The sequence below is a fragment of the Brienomyrus brachyistius genome, chromosome 2 (assembly GCF_023856365.1).
Source record: "Brienomyrus brachyistius isolate T26 chromosome 2, BBRACH_0.4, whole genome shotgun sequence".
NCBI classification, from domain to species: domain Eukaryota; kingdom Metazoa; phylum Chordata; class Actinopteri; order Osteoglossiformes; family Mormyridae; genus Brienomyrus; species Brienomyrus brachyistius.
Window position 1 is genome coordinate 24,640,564 of NC_064534.1, and position 19,541 is coordinate 24,660,104.

General features: G+C 45.1%; 1 protein-coding gene across 1 annotated transcript; it reads right to left on the reverse strand.

Moving 5' to 3' along the window:
- Positions 1-17,121: 17,121 nt before the first annotated feature.
- LOC125718760 (uncharacterized) lies at positions 17,122-19,337 on the reverse strand. Its single transcript, XM_048992806.1, has 2 exons — positions 19,139-19,337; positions 17,122-18,957 (listed from the first exon to the last, which is right to left on the reverse strand). Exon 2 carries the CDS (start codon positions 18,181-18,183, stop codon positions 17,122-17,124), a length of 1,062 nt encoding a protein of 353 aa, XP_048848763.1. The 5' UTR covers positions 18,184-18,957; positions 19,139-19,337.
- Positions 19,338-19,541: the final 204 nt, after the last annotated feature.

Sequence of the window (19,541 nt, forward strand, 5' to 3'; positions counted from 1 at the left end):
ACATACCTACTGAAAATCATTTGCTGTTCAACAAGATAAGGACCCTAAGCACCTCGAGGTTAGATAAGCACTGCATTATCTTGAGAACAAGGAAAGAAATGGCCAAGATAGATAACCTGGCCTCCACAATCCCCTGACCTACGCCCTACAGAGCCGATCTGGGATGGAATTGGTCGTAAACTAAGAGCAAGGTAGCTAACTTGTAGAAAGAACTTGTGGGGACTTCTTCAGGACTGTTGAACAAGCATTCCAGTTGGGTTGAATAACATAGGTAAATAGAGACAAACATGCATTACACACACACACACACACATACACATACTCATACATATTTCATATATATATATCCATCCATCCATCCACTTTCCAAACCGCTTATCCTACTGGGTATATATATATATATATATATATATATATATATATATATATATATATATATATATATATATATATATATATATATATATATATATGTATATTCTCTTTTTGCCTACCCCCTCTTGCTCTCCATGACAGACAGATGCACAATCAGGTGAGAGCAAGCTTGGCAGCGAAAGGCAGCCACCTGCAGCAGCACCCATGGAGGTGAGGGTTAAGGCCCTTACTCAAGGGCAGAGGGACAAGCAACTATTCTGCTGAAGCCACAACAGAACTGGCAACCTGTCGATCACAGGCACCGAGGCCCACTCGGCCACACACCGAAACTCGCATGTAGGCTAGCCAAAAACATACTGTTCCTTTAATATTAGAAGTACTGGTCTGGGTACACTTTGAGCCTTTGCCTCGGCAACCAGCATTACTCACATGCATTTCGCGCAGTAACTTGTAAGCTTTTCAGTGACCTTAATTTTGCATTTTTAATACTGAGTCCAAAATGTAGTGCTCCCAGTACATATTAAGGCTGAAAAACAAAACAATAGCCATAATTATCGCAGTATAATATCCCTCTATATCAATGAGCCAAATGCTCAAAATAATTTCAATATAATTTAAGACTCGGACATGCTTTGCATCACAACATGGCGTCATTTTCTCTATAACTACGAATGACTTTCTTTCCGAACGGCCATTCATATCTTGAAATGTTTGTAAGTCGTTATTCAACATCATTTTAAGGGTAAACATAATACTAAGAACCATGATGCTGGGAGTACACACACTATGCTGCTGCGTGGAGGGAGTAGCGGCCAGAAGTCGTACTAGGTGGGATTGGCGCGATGTTGTCAGCTCATGCTGCCCATTTAAAACGAGACTAACATTGTTAACGGTAGGGTTTCATAGCCAAACATCGCTTAGCTAAAATATGATAAAATTTTATCTGATACGCGACTGCAATCTTCATTAGGTTGTGCTTTAAATTTGCTCGCGGGGGCAGCAGTCTCAGCAGGGAAACCCAGACTTCCCTCTCCCCGGCCACTTCATCTAGCTCCTCCGGGTGAATTCCGAGGCGTTCCCAGGCCAGCCAAGAGACATAGTTCCTATAGCATGTCCTGGGTCTTCCCCGGGGCCTTCTCCCAGTGGGACATGCCCGGAACACCTCACCAGGGAGGCGTCCAGGAGGCATCCTAATCAGATGCCCGAGCCACCTCATATGGCTCCTCTCAATGTGGAGGAGCAGCGGCTCTACTCTGAGTCCCTCCCGAATGACTCAGCTCCTCACCCTATCTCTAAGGGAGAGCCCAGCCACCCTGAGGAGAAAACTCATTTTGGCCGCTTGCACTCGTGATCTCGTTCTTTTGGTCACTACCCGCACCAATCCGCCTGTCGATCTCCCGCTCCATCCTTCCCTCACTCGTGAACATGACCCCGAGATATTTAAACTCCTCCACTTGGGGAAGGACCCCCTCGCCGACCCGGAGAGAGCAGTCCACCCTTTTCCAGCTGAGGACCATGGTCTTAGATTTGGAGGTGCTGATTTTCATCCCAGCCGCTTCACACTCGGCTGCGAACTGCTCCAGTGACAGCCGAAGGTCACGGTCTGATGAGGCTAACAGAACCACATCATCTGCAAAAAGCAGAGACCTAATCCTGAGGTCACCAAACCGGACACCCTCAACGCCCTGCCTACGCCTAGAAATTCTGTCCATAAAAGTTATGAACAGAATCGGTGACAAAGGGCAGCCCTGGCGGAGTCCAACCCTCACCGGGAACGAGTTCGACTTACTGCTGACAATGCGGACCAAGCTCTGGCACCGGTTGTACAAGGACCGAACAGCCCTTATAAGGCAGCCCGGCACCGCATACTCCCAGAGCACTCCCCAGAGGACTCCCAGAGGGACGCGGTCGAATGCCTTCTCCAAGTCCACAAAACACATGTAAACTGGTTGGGCAAACTCCCACGCACCCTCCAGGACCCTGCCGAGAGTATAGAGCTGGTCCACTGTTCCACGACCAGGGCGAAAACCACACTGCTCCTCCTGAATCCGAGGTTCGACTATCCGACGGACCCTCCTCTCCAGCACCCCTGAATAGACCGTACCAGGGAGGCTGAGTAGTGTGATCCCCCTATAGTTGGAACACACCCTCCGGTCCCCCTTCTTCAAGAGGGGGACCACCATCCTGGTCTGCCAATCCAGAGGCACTGCCCCCGATGTCCATGCAATGCCGCAGATGCCTGTCAACCAAGACAGCCCCGCAACAATCAGAGCCTTGAGGAACTCCGGGCGGATCTCATCCACCCCCGGGGCGCGGCCACCGAGGAGCTTTTTAACCACCTCAGCAACCTCTGTCCCAGAGATAGGTGAGTCCGCCCCCAAGTCCTCAGACTCTGCTTCCTCATTGGAAGGCATGTCGGTGGGATTGAGGAGGTCTTCGAAGTATTCCTTCCACCGACCTACAACGTCCCGAGCTGAGGTCAGCAGCGCACCATCCCCACTATAAACAGTGTTGATGCTGCACCGCTTTCCCGCCCTGAGACGCCGGATGGTGGACCAGAATCTCCTCGAAGCCGTCTGGAAGTCATTCTCCATGGCCTCGCCAAACTCCTCCCATACCCAAGGTTTTGCCTCAGCGACCGCCGAAGCCACGTTCCGCTTAGCCTGCCGGTACTTATCAGCTGCCTCCGGAGTCCCACAGGCCAAAAGGCCCGATAGGACTCCTTCAGCTTGACAGCATCCTTCACCGCCGGTGTCCACCAGCGGGTTCGGGGATTGCCGCCGCGACAGGCACCAGCCACCATACCGCCACAGCTCCAGTCAGCCGCCTGAACAATGGAGGCACGGAACATGACCCATTCGGACTCAATGTCCCCCGTCTCCCCCGGGACATGGGCAAAGTTCTGCCAGAGGTTGGAGTTGAAGCTCCTCCTGACAGGGGATTCCACCAGGCGTTCCCAGCAGACCCTCACTATACGCTAACAGTCAGGACCCGTCCCCTCACCCGAAGGCGAAGGGAGGCTACCCTTTTGTCCACCGCGGTAAACCCCAATGTACAGGCGCCCAGCCAAGGGGCAATAAGTATGCCCACACCTGCTCGGCGCCTCTCCCCGTGAGCAGCTCCAGAGTGGAAGAGGGTCCAACCCCCTTCGAGGAAACTGGTTCCAGAGCCGAAGCCGTGTGTCGAGGTGAGCCCGACTACATCTAGTCGGAACCTCACAGCCTCGCACACCAGCTCAGGTTCCTTCCCCACCAGAGAGGTCACATTCCATGTCCCTAGAGCTAGCTTCTGCAGCCGAGGATCAGACCGCCAAGGTCCCCGCCTTCAGCTACTGCCCAACTCACACTGCACCCGACCCCTTTGGCCCCTCCTACAGGTGGTGAGCCCATTGGAGGGGGGACCCACGTGCCTTCTTCAGGCTGTGCCTGACCAGGCCCCATGGGTGTAGGCCTGGCCACCAGGCGCTCACCATCGAGCCTCACCCCCAGGCCTGGCTCCAGGAGGGGGCCCCGGTGACCCGTGTCCGGGCGAGGGAAAACGTGTGTCCATGTTGTTTCTCATCATAACGGGTCTTTTGAGCCGCACTTTGCCTGGTTCCTTACCCAGGACCTGTTTGCCTTGGGTGACCCTACCAGGGGCATAAAGCCCCAGGCAACTTAGCTCCTGGGATCAGTGGAACACACAAACCCCTCCACCCCGATAAGGTTTCGGCTCCAGGAGTGGTCACACAAGATATATTTAACTAAAAACGTTTCGGGAAACTATGGAGCCACTTTCATGTGATGGTAGAAGAAAATTTATCTCGTAATTCCTGCTCTCGAAGTCATTCGTTCTACATACTTAGTAATTCATGCTCTAGAGTTACTAATCCGTGCGATTGAGTTAGTAATTCGTGCTGTCAACTACAGTAATCCGTGCTCTCGAATTAGTAACTGGAGACCGCAAATTCCTAACTCTAAATCACAAAATACTACGAGATAATATTTTTTTCCACCGTGACACTTAAGGGGGTCAGTAGGAAAGACATCAGAGTGTTAAGATATTAAGGTAGAACTTACAGTACTCACGACCTATCTTTAAGAAGAACGCACCCCAGAACTCTTTCATCAGAAACTGGAAATTGATTTTGTATGTTATCATTCAGCCTGGCAGACTGTTATGTGTTAATGGCTAAGGAAGTGCACTTTTAATCAAAAGATTCAAATCCTTGACCAGCAAAATGCCACTGAGTTACCCTGAGCAAGGTACTATCCCCAAGCGCTGCTTCCTGGGTGCTGAATTAGCTGCCCCCTGCTATGTCACAATGTCACATATATATTAAATGCAGAGGACATATTTTGTTGTTTTGTACTGTTTTATGTCAACAATGACAACTAATCACTTCACTTGTTGGGGGCTCAAGTTCAAGTTAATAACGAACCTTAACAGTCATGTGGATCTTCTGCCCCTAAACTACGTGAATATGAAGGAGTTACTGTATACAGAAACACACAGGCAACTTTGTTCAACTTTGTTCAGTTTGTTCAACTGCTCGTTGAAGCAAATACCTAATCAGGCAATCATATGCTGGCAGCATAATGTACATAATCATGTAGGTACAGTTAAGGGGGGTATTTTTCATACGTGGAGAACTCAGTTAGCTAGGGTTCTGTCATTTTATACAAGTCTACTTGTTTTTAATAGTAAAATAAAATCTTCTAACCCTAACCATCTTACCAAAGGCTACTGAGCATGTGCAGGGCCATTTCAGTTTTTTGTGGCTGCACGCCCATAAATTCTTCCTACCGCCACATGTTTTTCCATGATTAGCAGCTAAGTGAGAGCACGGTAAGTAGATGCCCAAGTACAGCTTAATTAATTTTACATAATTGACGCAACTACTTGTTTTTAATAGTAAAATAAAATCTCCTGATATTGCATGCTAATTGTGAGATTTTTGCAAGAAAAAGTAGTACTGGGTTAGGATTAACTCACTGCACGTAGCCTTCATCGGACTTTCGCTTAGTATAACTAAGGCATATATCGATTGATTCTTTGTCAATGTTTTGTGACACTTCATAAAATTTACATTATTTTGACTTTTGTATATGTCCTAACAAGCAAAAAACTACTCATATTTTAGTTATGGAAAAGAAGTGGAGTGACATCTTTGACTATCTGTCTTTGGGAAAATATCCTCCAAGATATGATAAATCCCAAAGACAAAATCTGCAGAGATACGCGTCAAGGTTCAAGATAAAAGGTTAGTATTATGGTAACAAAGGTTAGTGTTATGTTTTTTTCTATTAACACTGACATTAAATGGTTTCTCACATTTCATTGCATATTAAGGAAAACTACAAATCAGAGCAGACTTGTATTAACTTAGTATTTAATTTAGTTAAATATTGTTTCTCAAGAGCCAATGAGGTCATTATCAATATCGGACAGTTCTAACATAGTGTACGGCCCTTATAGCACTCATTTATTTTTCAGTGAACAACTGTGTAAATGTTTCCACTGCAGTTTGTTTTACTCTCCTAAAATCCACACAGACTTATATAATATACATATAATATTGTGCAAAAGTCTTGGGCCGTCAAGGAAAATGATGTTCAAATGATCTTCATGTTCATGTAGAAGTATATTACAGTATGTGCATGAAAGCTTGTCAGCTTAGTCATTTCAGAACCTCTCCTTAAGTCACCACAGTATTTGCAGCAACCATCCAAAACACCCATGTATTTTTTAAATTGACCAGTAACACACCTCCTATGGCTAATCAATACCTCATTCACTTTTCTTAACCAGTTAAATTAGAGAATTAAGTGAGCTGGTGGTGAAACTTTACAATTACATGGAACGGCTGAGGTGTCCCTGAGGAGAGGAACTGAAGCGGCGTCCATCTCGCCATCCAACTAAATATCAGTAACTTTTTGGAGAACAGAAGAAATTACTGTTAGTTATTATTGTGATGGAACATAAACAAATTAAGGCTAATGTAAAATTTATGCATACTACTGTGTGTGTGCGTGTGTGTGTGTGTGTGTGTGTATAAGATCTTAAATATATATATAAGAATTCACTGGCTTTGAGAATTATGTATTTTAATAACGCTATTACCTGTACATTACCTCATCTGAATCTATTTTCGTAGGAAATGTAGCAGAGTATTGCATAATTTGCTCTCTGCTGTAATGTAATGAAGATGAGACCATTGAAATGGTAAACTTTTCACATTAAACTTGCTTGAGTTACAGTAAGTAACATTCGAATTTACTAGCTGAACGTATTGGATTTGCTTTTGATATTCTTTTAATGACTAATTAAGCCTTTCCTGGGGCAGTGTGATTATGCCAGAGAAGGGCACATTTTCCATGTGCTAAATTTGAACCACAACATGAGGGAAACTATTTCTGCAAAAAAAAATGTATACGCAAATAGTTTTTAAGGAAAAGCGTTGAAGATTTTTACATGCACTTTACTGTTACATTTTTTTCTGCCCAAATTCTGAATACTTAAATCTGTTTTTCATTCTATCTATTCTGTTTATTATATTTTAACTAATAACTTTGTTTAATAATTAAAATTGAAGTTGAATGTTTTTAATGACCATTTTGTAAAGTGTCTTTAATGGAATAATTTGTTTTAAATGGTGCAAATACATTAAGTCTGTGAGCTTGTTTCAGTCTGGGTAGTATTAACAGTGCATTTCAAAATAGCGAAGAAAGCTCATAACTTATATCTTGGATGCTGCTTTTGCGTTAATAAGATTGTAATGCAGGGTTGCCAACATAAACACCTGGTGTGACACGCTGTCAGACTATCATACCTGACACTGGTAATATTTTTTGGAAGATCACCCTTCCCCTTACTGAAAGACACCTGGAGAAATATGACAATATGTTTTATTATTGGGATAAATTTCTCTCAATATGCTTTTCAATGTGTATCATATCATCACTACTTAAAGAACGTTAATGGTGATAAACCACAGGTAGCGTATTCTGATAACCCAGATACAGCCATCAGAACATCTGATATATATCTGAGCTATCTGAATATAATGTGTTTTTTTGTCCATTAAAGTTTCATAATTATCAAATTACCCATTTAATGATAGGGTAATTTGGCCGTCAGAACGTCCTACCTATATAGGAAGCATGTATTGATAGGGTAATTTGGCCATCAGAACATCCTACCTATATAGGAAGCATGTTTTGATAGGGTAATTTGGCCGTCAGAACGTCCTACCTATATAGGAAACATGTTTTGATAGTCTAATTTGGCAGTCAGAACGTCCTACCTGCAGTATATAGGAAGGATGTATTGATTGGGTAATTTGGCCGTCAGAACGTCCTACTTATAAATATGTATGGTGGAAGCATAATCCACATATGGTAGTATATTCTGATAAGGTAGCACGGATTGATAGACATGACTATAAATTTACACTACGGTGTGTGGATTTTAGGAGAGTTTTGACAGAACCCCGGATGTAATTGTTGACAATTTGACATGATCCTGGATCTGTCGGTTTTTCAAAACTCTTGCTGGATGTGTTGTCATAGCAGCACATTCAGATCCTCAAACCTGCTCCATGTGTTCTGTGTAAACAAGGATTAGCTCGCACATGTAATCAGTGTCCATGCGTGGAAATCCAATCAGCCATGGCCTCGCCATTCATGGATGAGCGACCAATTTATAACAGTGCGCAAATTATAAGAAGAGAATTTCATACGGAGAGGGTTTTGCACGATCAGCAAGATCCTTCTTTGCTCCTGGATGGAAATTCTTTGCGAAAGATACCACTTTAACCTGCGGGGCAATATTGTACCTCAAAGATTTATTATCACCTTATATTTGAAGTTAAATTAGACAAAGTATATACAATATACGTATATTTAAGTGTGTGTGTATGCGTGGCGTGCCGTGCCGGTGTTATCCAGCTGTAGTTTTGTTTGCTATAACGGACATGCAGGCTCCGCCTATAAGGCGTGTGGCGTGCCGGTGATATCCAGTGCAGATACTTTAGTCGGGATTATTAATAGTCACGCATCTGGTCAGGTAGAATTGGATTACTACATGTATAATATAATAATCTATACCACAAGTGTGTCTTCTAGGGTTTCATGAGTAAATGGTGTCCTGTAGTTGTGTTCTGGGCATACAGCAACTCTGGATATAATGGACTTTATAATGGATTTTGCCAGGTCCCTTGAAGTCTGTTATAACTGGATTTTACTGTATTAAATAATAATTCATCTGACACATAGGAAATGAAACATTAAGTACATTAAGTACAATGAACTTCCGCGTTTAATTTGTCGGGCACTTTTTGCCAGCAGTCTTTTGTGGTTTGGGCTGCTTTTGCCGTGTTACTTCTTGTGCATATTAGTTCTTGAAATTCTTCATATCCTTCTAATACAAGGTCCTGCTCCACTTGCGTGAAAAGCTGCATCCTTCTTTCGTCATTTTGTTGCACCCTATCAAAGACTTGCTGATCAAGTTTTCTAGACTCGATATATATGGGCTTTTCGAGCAGTGCGGGCGTGCACAATCATCTCGGATGAATGGATCCAGCTAGACTAATCTACTACACAGCTGCGTTTGAAAAACCGACTTACCCCGGATGAGTCTCACTGGCATTAACTCATCCAGGATGAGGCATCTGATCTCGGATGATTTAAGCAACGTTTGGAAAATACCCCCCAGGAGCTTTAGTTAATGTTTACATCAAACCAAAGACGATTGGTTCAAGCTGATAGAAAGGCATCAGTCAAATAACCACGTGTTACTGTACAACCAAGATATGCAGATGAGCATGTCTGAACATACAACATGTGTTCATGTGCTGTAGTTCATCAGCAGATGAACTACAGCAGCAGAAAAACAAACCAGGTGCCGCTCCTTTCAGCTAGAAACGGGAAACTAATGCTATAGTGAGCATAGTCTCATCAAAACTGGACAATGGAAGATTGGAAAAATGTTGCCTGATTTCTGCTGTGACTTTAAGATGAAAACATGGTTCCACCTGCCTTGTATCAACAATTCAGGCTGGGGGTCATAAAATGATGTTGGGGATGTTTTCTTCAATCACTTAGTACACCCCTTAGTACCAACTGGGTATCCTGAGTATTGTTGCTGACCATGTCCATCCCTTTATGACGACAATGTACCCAGCTCCTAATAAATACTTCCAGCAGGGTAACACACCATGTTACAAAGCTCATATCATCTGACATTGGTTTCTCAAACATGATGATGCATTCACTGTACTCAAATGGCTTCCACAGTCACCATATCGCAATGCAATAGAACGCCTATGGGATGTAGTGGAATGGGAGATTTGCATTATGTTGGTGCAGACGAAACATTTGCAGCAAATGCAAGATGCTATCATGGCAACAAGTGTGTCTCGTAAATGTGGAGTTGGGGTGGAAACGCCGGGCGCTTTCCCCAACATGAACCAAAGACTCTGAGGAATGTTTCAAGCACCTTGCTGAATCTGTGCCTTGAAGAATTAAGGCAGATTTGAAGGCAAAAGGGGGTCTGTACCAAGTTGTACCATAATAAAGTGTGTGTGTATATATGTGTGTATATATATATATATATATATATATATATATATATATATATATATATATATATATATATATACACACACACACACTGATAAGCCATAACATAAAACCACTGACAGGTGGAGTGAATAACATTGATTATCTCATTACAATGGCACTTGTTAAGGGGCCAAATGTAGACGATGATGGGGAACAGTAAGATTTTGGAGCTGGTGTGTTGGAATCAGAAAAAATGGGCAAGCATAACGATCTGATTGACTTTAACAGTGGTCAAATTGTGATAGCTATATTGGTTCATGTATACGTATATTTATGTATGTATATAGTGTGTGTTACTTTTTTCCATTCGGCAGGAAGTAATTATTAAGTAATTTATAAGTCATTATTCTGATTATATTTAAGGTAACTCCCAGAGTCTCCCATATTAACAGAGTGACATTCTCCCAAATTACTAAACTTCTGCGTCTAGCAGTCTAAGAAATCTCAAGCAAATTTTCAGATCATTCATAAAAATGTTACTAAACCAGCATTCTAAACTTATGGACATATATATGACAAGTTGTAGAGGCTTTTTCTTATTGATTGGAGGGGATACAGCCATTCAAAGTGGCAGGTACTGCTGGGAGGTGATGCTACATCTTTTCGTGAACACAACAAATGTGAACTCATTCCACCCTCCTCTTATTTCCCACATGGCCATTAGAGAAATGATTTTTGATCATTGGTTACCCAGATCTGAACCAAATGAGTTATCTGCAATTAAACACCCACAGTACTCCACCGGTAGCCCATCCAGCCATTCATTCCCCGCAAAGATCATTATTTTACAAGCATTGCAGTGATAGTACAGTAAAGCATAGGGAACAAAGTGCGACACAAAATAGAGAACAATACAGGGTGAAATAGCTGCGGTGCAATTGGATAAAATGCAAATCCAAAAAGGCCAATATTGACCAATTAAGGCACGCTTCAAAGACAACACTTAAACAGCATTTTGGTTTGCTAATTCATTAGCCAGAGAGCGTTATTGTAATTGCTAATTGGATACTTGCCCTAATGCAGAAAATCAAATATCAGAAAACATCAAAAATTTATTTTAAAATATATCATTTCTAGAACAAGATATCAACGTGAATAAGTAGTGTTATTACCACCTATTCAATATTATTTGAAAAACACAATTTAAATTATTACTATTGCTCTAAAGCAGCCATTTTGCTTAAGCTCCATGAATCAGAAATGCAACTTACAATTTGGCAATGAAAACCCAGTGTAAATGTTTAAAAGACTTAGATTCTAGTCATGGAAATCTCCCTTATGAACACCTCTGTCAATACTGCAAACAAAAAGGTGAAAAGTGATGAGAGAACCGACGAACTAAAAGGTATCTCGGCATTTTGCAATGCAAGGTCATTGCACTTAAACATCTATTCACATATTTACCGCTTTTCAAAACATTTTTTAAATAACAGCCAAGTAAGAATAAACTAGGATGACTTGAAATACACATATGTTCTCTGCAAATTAAATACGTGACAGATTCTGACTTGCAGCTAAAGATGAGGCAGTAAGCTATGTCATATTAAAACTAAATTAAGGTAATATCAAGTTAAGGAATTTGAATAGCTGGAAAACCTTACACTACAAACGTAATTGGCATTAGCATTCATTTCCTAAAAATAAAACTTCTAAACTATTTTTCTAACCAGTCTTCAAGACAATATCAATTTTGATAATTTAGCAACTTAAATTTATGTCATGCATGTTAGATGTATTTTGCCTATTTCACAAATTAAATAAAATTTACCGGAGGCAAGATGTAACGAAACACTGAAATAAGACATTGTTCTTTAACACATAATTGACAGTTATTATAGTATTAGACTGGTTTTGACTCCCTGAGAGTAATGGTTTCTGTAGTGTTAAAACAATAGTCCAGGACTGTAAGGCACCTGAATGAGTTGAATGAATTTCTACACTCACATGTAACTGTCGCAGCGCTGGGCTCAGAGTTCAGGGGAACCACCCCTTAAGACACCGACTACGCCACCCTGGGAATTGCGCCCAGGGAAATAGTTCCCAAGCTAAATGAAACTCCAAGAGAAAGGTACTCAGGTCCGTTATACACGGCAGCAAGAGACGTGGCTCCACTTACAATCTTTTATTAAAACAAAATTAAAAAAACACCATCCACACGACGAGATAAAACCTCGGGGCTGGTCCACACAGGGTAGGAGGTTAAACAGTCAAAACAACAGATGGCATCCTGAAACAAAACACTACAACTCCCATGCATACACACAATACAACATGCCACCACAAAGTTCCCCTCCTCCCTAATGGCATCCCAACCCCAAAGAATCTTAAAACACACAAAATAAAATCCCTCACATTCAATACACAAAAAAAGGAGAGAAAACAAGAGCAGAGGCAAAGAGGCAAAGCAGCAGCAACTGCAGGACAGGCAATCCAGACCGCAGCTGTAAAAGCAGGCAGAGCAGCAATGCTTAATGGCGTAGTGATCTCCAACCAGCCGGATAAACTCCCTCCACGTTGCCTGCAAAGGATGGCGCCAGGCAAAACAAGTTAATTAAAACCCACAATCACAACCCTAGAGCGAACTTACGGGCGATTTTACACAAGCCCATTACAAGTCGCCAGCCCCACCATTTACCCGCAGCAACGTGCACCCACCGGTTGAGTACAAGTGAGCCGAAACAGAATGGAATAAAACGTACCCGCTGCCACCTACCAAACAGCCGCCTCCAATAAATCCGTCGTATGCAGATCTTTACCACGAAGTCAGGTAACCGGAAGAACCTTGCCAGCCTTCGACCCCCAGCCAACCACTGCCATTTTTATAGGGCGCTACCACGAATTACAATACAAATCGGCCCGCCCATTTAAAGGCACAGGTACTTAAAATAGTCATACTGCCACAATCTACCCCCCCCTTTTTAAATCGTCGACCCGACGATGGAATACAAAGTCTAACTCCAGGGTCTAAAAAGGGCAGCAACTGCATTAGACACAGGGTCGAGAGAGCTTACAGTCCCTTGTGCCATCACCCCCGCAGGCCTCGGAAGATGGTAAACGTTAGAGTGTTGGCCTGCCGTTGCTCGGGTTGTCCTTCGCACTTCCACTTCCTGGGAGTGAGGATGACTCATGGCTGGAACCACTCTGGAACTAAGTGGCTGACTCACTACTGATGGAGAAACCACTGAGGGGCCTGGGACTTCAGCAGGCCGCAAAGGAGACTTCTGAGCAGCACATGTCCTTGCCACTGGCCTAGAAAGTGAGGAACCAGACACTCCCCCCAGGCCTTCCTGCCTCAACACCACCAGGTCCTCATCATCCGAAGATTCATCTGATGAAAATGTTGACTCCATAGGCAAAGGGTTACCAGGGCAGACACCAGAGACATTTACTATGGCCTTCAACAAAGTTCGATGGACGTGCCTGACCTGGGTCTGGTCATCCACAGGTGCGATGGCGTAAACTGCTCCACCAGCCTTAGGCGTTTTTAGAACTCGGTACATCACAGAGCTCCACCAATCTCTAATTTTATGACGCCCTCTGGTACTACAATCACGAATGAGTACTAGCTGGCCTTCACTTAGAGGGCGATCTCGAACATGCTGGTCATGGTTCTTCTTCCGGCGCTCAGCCGCCATCTTCAACCGTCCCCTGGCCCCATCAAAGGCCAACTGTAGTTGAGTCCGATGTTCTTCAATCCAATCATGGACATGTCCACTCACGGGTTCCGCCACTCTGCCTAGAAGGAAATCAACTGGAAGCCTAGGCTCCTGACCAAACATAAGAAAAAAAGGAGATTCCCCAGTCGCCTGATGGGGAGTAGTGTTATAACAATAAAGCACCTGTGGCAGACAGGAATCCCAATCTCTCTTCCGGGACACAGGCAAAGTACGCAACAAGTTGTGGAGAGTCCTATTAAAGCGTTCGCACTGACCATTGCCCGCTGGATGGTATGGAGTAGTGCGAGATTTCTCGATCCCATAAAGACCGCAAAGCTGCTGGATAAGGGAGCTTTCAAAGTTACGGCCTTGGTCTGAATGTATCCGGGCAGGAACACCAAACTTTGAAAACCATTCAGCTACCAGAACTTGGGCCATGGTGGAGGCGCGTTGATCATAGGTGGGGACAGCCAGAGTGTATTTACTAAAAACATCAGTCATGACCAAGACATTTTCAAGTCCATTCTGGGCAGGCTCTAACACAGTGTAGTCAACTGCCAAAATCTCATTGGGCCGAGAAGCCAACAAATGTCCCATAAAAGTACGAGCTGCTGGATGTGTATCCTTAGCCACTTGGCACCTCTCACATTGTTGACACCACTGGGCTACCTCGGAGGACATACCTGGCCAATAGCACCGCTGGTGCAACAATTCCAATGTTCTTTCCACGCCCTGGTGGCCATGGTCTTGATGTACTTGAGTCAACACCTTATTCTTTAAGGTATCGGGCAACACCAACTGAAGAGTAGTTTCAGTACCATCAGGGCGACAAACCTGACGGTACAGGAGCCCGTTCTTTTCAACCAGGCGATCCCATTGTCGGAGCAAGGCCAATGCTGGCCTTGAAAGTTGTTTCCGTTCCTCTGCATTAGGATGTTCCTTGCGAGTCCAAAATGGCAAGATTTCCTGAATAACTGGGTCTGCCTGCTGAAGCACACACAAATCAGGGGTAGAGCAAGGAAAAACTGTAATAGCACCTTGGGTTACCTCAGCCTTTCCCCATGACCAAGCTTGCTGTAAGGAATCAGGGAGTAAACTGCCAGGAACCATGGTATCCACTTCTAGTCGGCCCAGTGGGTATTGGCGAGACAACGCATCCGCATTCTGATTGCTTTTCCCAGACCGATACTTGATCTCAAAATCAAAAGATGCCAGTTGCGCCGCCCACCGTTGCTCCATAGCACCCAATTTAGCAGATGACAAATGACTGAGTGGGTTATTATCAGTATAAACAATGCATTTATGACCTAACAGGTACTCCCTAAATTTCTCCGTCATAGCCCACTTGAGTGCCAAAAATTCTAATTTCATAGAACTGTAATGGGACATATTCCGCTCTGATGGTCTCAAACCTCGGCTAGCATAGGCAATTGGCCTCACCTGGCCTCCTTGCTCCTGGGATAGCACTGCCCCCAAGCCCGCATGGCTTGCATCCACCTCCAGGATAAATGGTAAAGAAAAATCAGCATAGGCAAGCACAGGTGCTGTAGTAAGCTTCAGCTTCAGCCCCTCAAAGCTCTTCTGGCACTCCTCGGTCCAAGTGCTAATCGCACCCTGTGTAGCCCCCTTTCGCTTCTTGCCTCCCAACTCAGCCACCAGTCGGTGCAGGGGGGCTGCCAACTTAGCAAACCCCTCCACAAACCGACGATAGTAACTAGCGAAGCCCAAAAAGGACCTTAGCTCCGTGACAGTAGTGGGACGCTGCCAGTTAGTTACTACCTCTATCTTGCTAGGATCAGTAGAGACGCCCTTGTCGGAAATCACATGGCCCAGGTACTGCACCTTCTGTTGGAAAAATGAACATTTAGAGAGCTTCACCTTCAAGCCCTCCTGTTGAAGCCGTCCCAGCACCAACTCCAGCCGCCGCAGATGTTGTTCCACCGTGGATGAAAAAACCACAATATCATCCAAATACAGCAATAACGACTGACACTGCTGGTCACCGAATATCCTTTGCATCAGTCTCTGAAAGGTGCTGGGGGCATTACAAAGCCCAAAGGGCATCCGGTTCCACTCAAACAGCCCAAAGGGGGTACAGAATGCCGTCTTGGGTCTATCTTCCTCCGCAACTGGGACCTGGTTATAACCACTCGCCAAGTCCAGGGTAGAAAACCAGCACGCACCAGTAAGCGCATCCAGGGATTCCTCAATACGTGGCAGAGGAAATGCATCCTTCCTGGTCTTGCCATTCAACTGGCGGTAGTCTACACACATGCGCAGACTACCGTCCTTCTTTTTAACAAGGACAATGGGGGAAGCGTAAGGACTGCAGCTCTCCCGGATCACCTGTGTCTCCAACAGTTGATTAATGTGTTCCTTGACCACCTCATACTCAGACGGGGGTATACGCCTATAGCGTTGCCTCACAGGGACATCGTCCAAAAGGGGAATGTCATGGGCTAGCAAGTTGGTACAGCCCACCTCCCCATCCTGAGCTGAAAAGACGGAGATGTACCGCCTAAGAAGGGACCTCACCTGAACCTGCTGTTCAGCAGACAGTGAAGAGAGGTCCAAATTATCCACCTGGTCCAACATGGCGGGGGCAACTGATAGAGATGCTACATCCGCAGTAACAGAGGGCACTTCGACAACACCAGCAGGTAAGCTGACCACATGAACACTATTCAAAGTACCCATAATGGTACGGGGATACAACACCACGTCAGTAGAACCTACATTTAGTACCGGTACAGAAACAGTACCTCCTCTCACCTGGACTAATGCAGGAAAAGCCAGCAACCCACCTGGTAAGCCAGAGAAGGTAGGTTCAAATAACACTGTAGCACTCGCATACTGCTTTGAACAAGTAGCTGCTACCAACCTCATCGTACCACCTAGGACACGACATACCTTCCGGCCACGCACCCTGACTTTACCTGAAGTACCACTGGAGAACTGCACCTCCGAACAATGGCATTGTTGCAACGCCTGCATAACAGGTTCTGGGGCTGCAGATACTGCAGGTGACTCAAATAGACCCAGCCCATGCTGTCCAAAAAGCTCTTGATAGCACCGCCGGATCACATTCATCCCCAAAACACCAGGGACCTGGGGGGATGACTCGCCTGGGGGGTCCCTAACCACTAACACCCCACACTGTGGCATTAACTTACCACAAAGCTCAACCTCCAACTCGAGATAGCCAATATAAGGAATGGTTAATCCATTGGCCGCCCGAAGTTGTAGCCAGTGACAAGCCTGAAGGCGCTCTTGACCCCACTGTCCAAAGTGCTGAATGAAACAACTTTCAGTAATGGTAGACACCATAGACCCAGTGTCGATTAAACAAGGCACTATAACCCCACCCAACACCACGTCTAGATGTGGACATGGGGACATCAGTTGAGAGGCAGCGCCTAAACTTGTAGGAACCAACCTGGAGCCAGTAGGAGCCCCATCCGAACCGTGGCTCTGCAATCCGGTGGGCATTAGTTTCCCGACGCTGGCTGTGGGTGAGGCTCTCCTCCAGAAAATGGGGGAGCAGCTGAAGACTGGAACCGAGAAGGAGCCTGAACCCCATCACACTCCCTAGCAATATGCCCAGGCCGCTGACAGCGTCTACAAATGATGGAACTGCTGCGAGGGAAACGACTACGCTGATGAGAGCTCTGCAAGAGCTCAACACTCCGGGTAAGTAGGCGCAATTGCTCTTGCTGGCCCTTTAGTAGTTCCCTCAGCTCACGCATCTCAGAACCCCGGACGGAATCACCCACACCCCGGGGATTACCCTGTACTCCATACTGGATACCACAAGCTGATGGAACAGACTGACTTCGGCCACGACTACTCGGTAAACCTTCTCGCTCCCACCTAATCGCCTCACCCCTTACATCAAGTAAGGTGGCCGTGGGTTGCCTACGCACCATCTGCTTTAACTCACGACGGAGAGCACCATCCAAAACATGCTCAACAAACTGGTCCCTCAACAAAACGTCAGCATTCAATGTGCCACTGGGGGCCCGCTGCTTCACCTTCTCCATAAGGCCCATCAATGAAAGGGAAAACTCCTGCAGTGTCTCCCCTTCTTGTTGCCTCCGAGAAAAGAAAGCCTCCTGCAAAGCTACATATGGCTCCGAGCACCCATACAACTCCTGCAAAACATCAATTATGCAAGCCGGATCCCCTCGTTCTACACCAGAGCGGTACCTTATCTCCTCACGAGCTTCCCCTTCTAGATGGTCAAATAAAAAGAACGCCTGATCAGACACAGCTAAATGCCGCGCCCGCATACATGCCTGTACCTCCTCAAGCCACTCATCCAACCCTATACCAGAACGTCCTCCGAACATGGGGCACTTGCGCTCCCGAGGTACAAACACCACTCGCTCTCCTGCAGGTACTATAGGGCTGGAGAGGGCTGCATGAGGTGCTGAGGTAGAAGGTGTAGCACCCGGTTCAAATATACAAGCAACCTGCTGCTGGCGAAGCTGTTCGTTATCAGTCCGCAACTGCAAAACTAGGTTCCTCAATTCTTGCAATTCTTCCTCCATAATAGCACCATAGAGACCAGGCTGCACAACTGAGTAGCTTGGAGTACCAAACAATGGGTCACTCAAATATCCAGATATTACTTAAAAATAGCCACAAAACCAACTGCTGCTGCCTTGCCTCTTCCAAATTACAGTTCCAAAAAAAAAAACATAAAATGGAGCACACGTCTCTGCTGACCGAAGTAAATCCTGCCGACTACGCCAAGTTGTCGCAGCGCTGGGCTCAGAGTTCAGGGGAACCACCCCTTAAGACACCGACTACGCCACCCTGGGAATTGCGCCCAGGGAAATAGTTCCTAAGCTAAATGAAACTCCAAGAGAAAGGTACTCAGGTCCGTTATACACGGCAGCAAGAGACGTGGCTCCACTTACAATCTTTTATTAAAACAAAATTAAAAAAACACCATCCACACGACGAGATAAAACCTCGGGGCTGGTCCACACAGGGTAGGAGGTTAAACAGTCAAAACAACAGATGGCATCCTGAAACAAAACACTACAACTCCCATGCATACACACAATACAACATGCCACCACAAAGTTCCCCTCCTCCCTAATGGCATCCCAACCCCAAAGAATCTTAAAACACACAAAATAAAATCCCTCACATTCAATACACAAAAAAAGGAGAGAAAACAAGAGCAGAGGCAAAGAGGCAAAGCAGCAGCAACTGCAGGACAGGCAATCCAGACCGCAGCTGTAAAAGCAGGCAGAGCAGCAATGCTTAATGGCGTAGTGATCTCCAACCAGCCGGATAAACTCCCTCCACGTTGCCTGCAAAGGATGGCGCCAGGCAAAACAAGTTAATTAAAACCCACAATCACAACCCTAGAGCGAACTTACGGGCGATTTTACACAAGCCCATTACAAGTCGCCAGCCCCACCATTTACCCGCAGCAACGTGCACCCACCGGTTGAGTACAAGTGAGCCGAAACAGAATGGAATAAAACGTACCCGCTGCCACCTACCAAACAGCCGCCTCCAATAAATCCGTCGTATGCAGATCTTTACCACGAAGTCAGGTAACCGGAAGAACCTTGCCAGCCTTCGACCCCCAGCCAACCACTGCCATTTTTATAGGGCGCTACCACGAATTACAATACAAATCGGCCCGCCCATTTAAAGGCACAGGTACTTAAAATAGTCATACTGCCACATAACCTAGCTTTTATAGATAGAAGCAGTGCAGAATTGAATATTGATGTTTATAGTTGAATTTATCAATAATTGTAAGAATAACCACATTTTCAATTATTTTTATGCTTGGCATTCAAATTGTGCACATGTATTTGAAATTGCTATTTACATAATATTTTTGCATTTTAGAGGGAAAAATATACAGATGGGTAAAAATGAG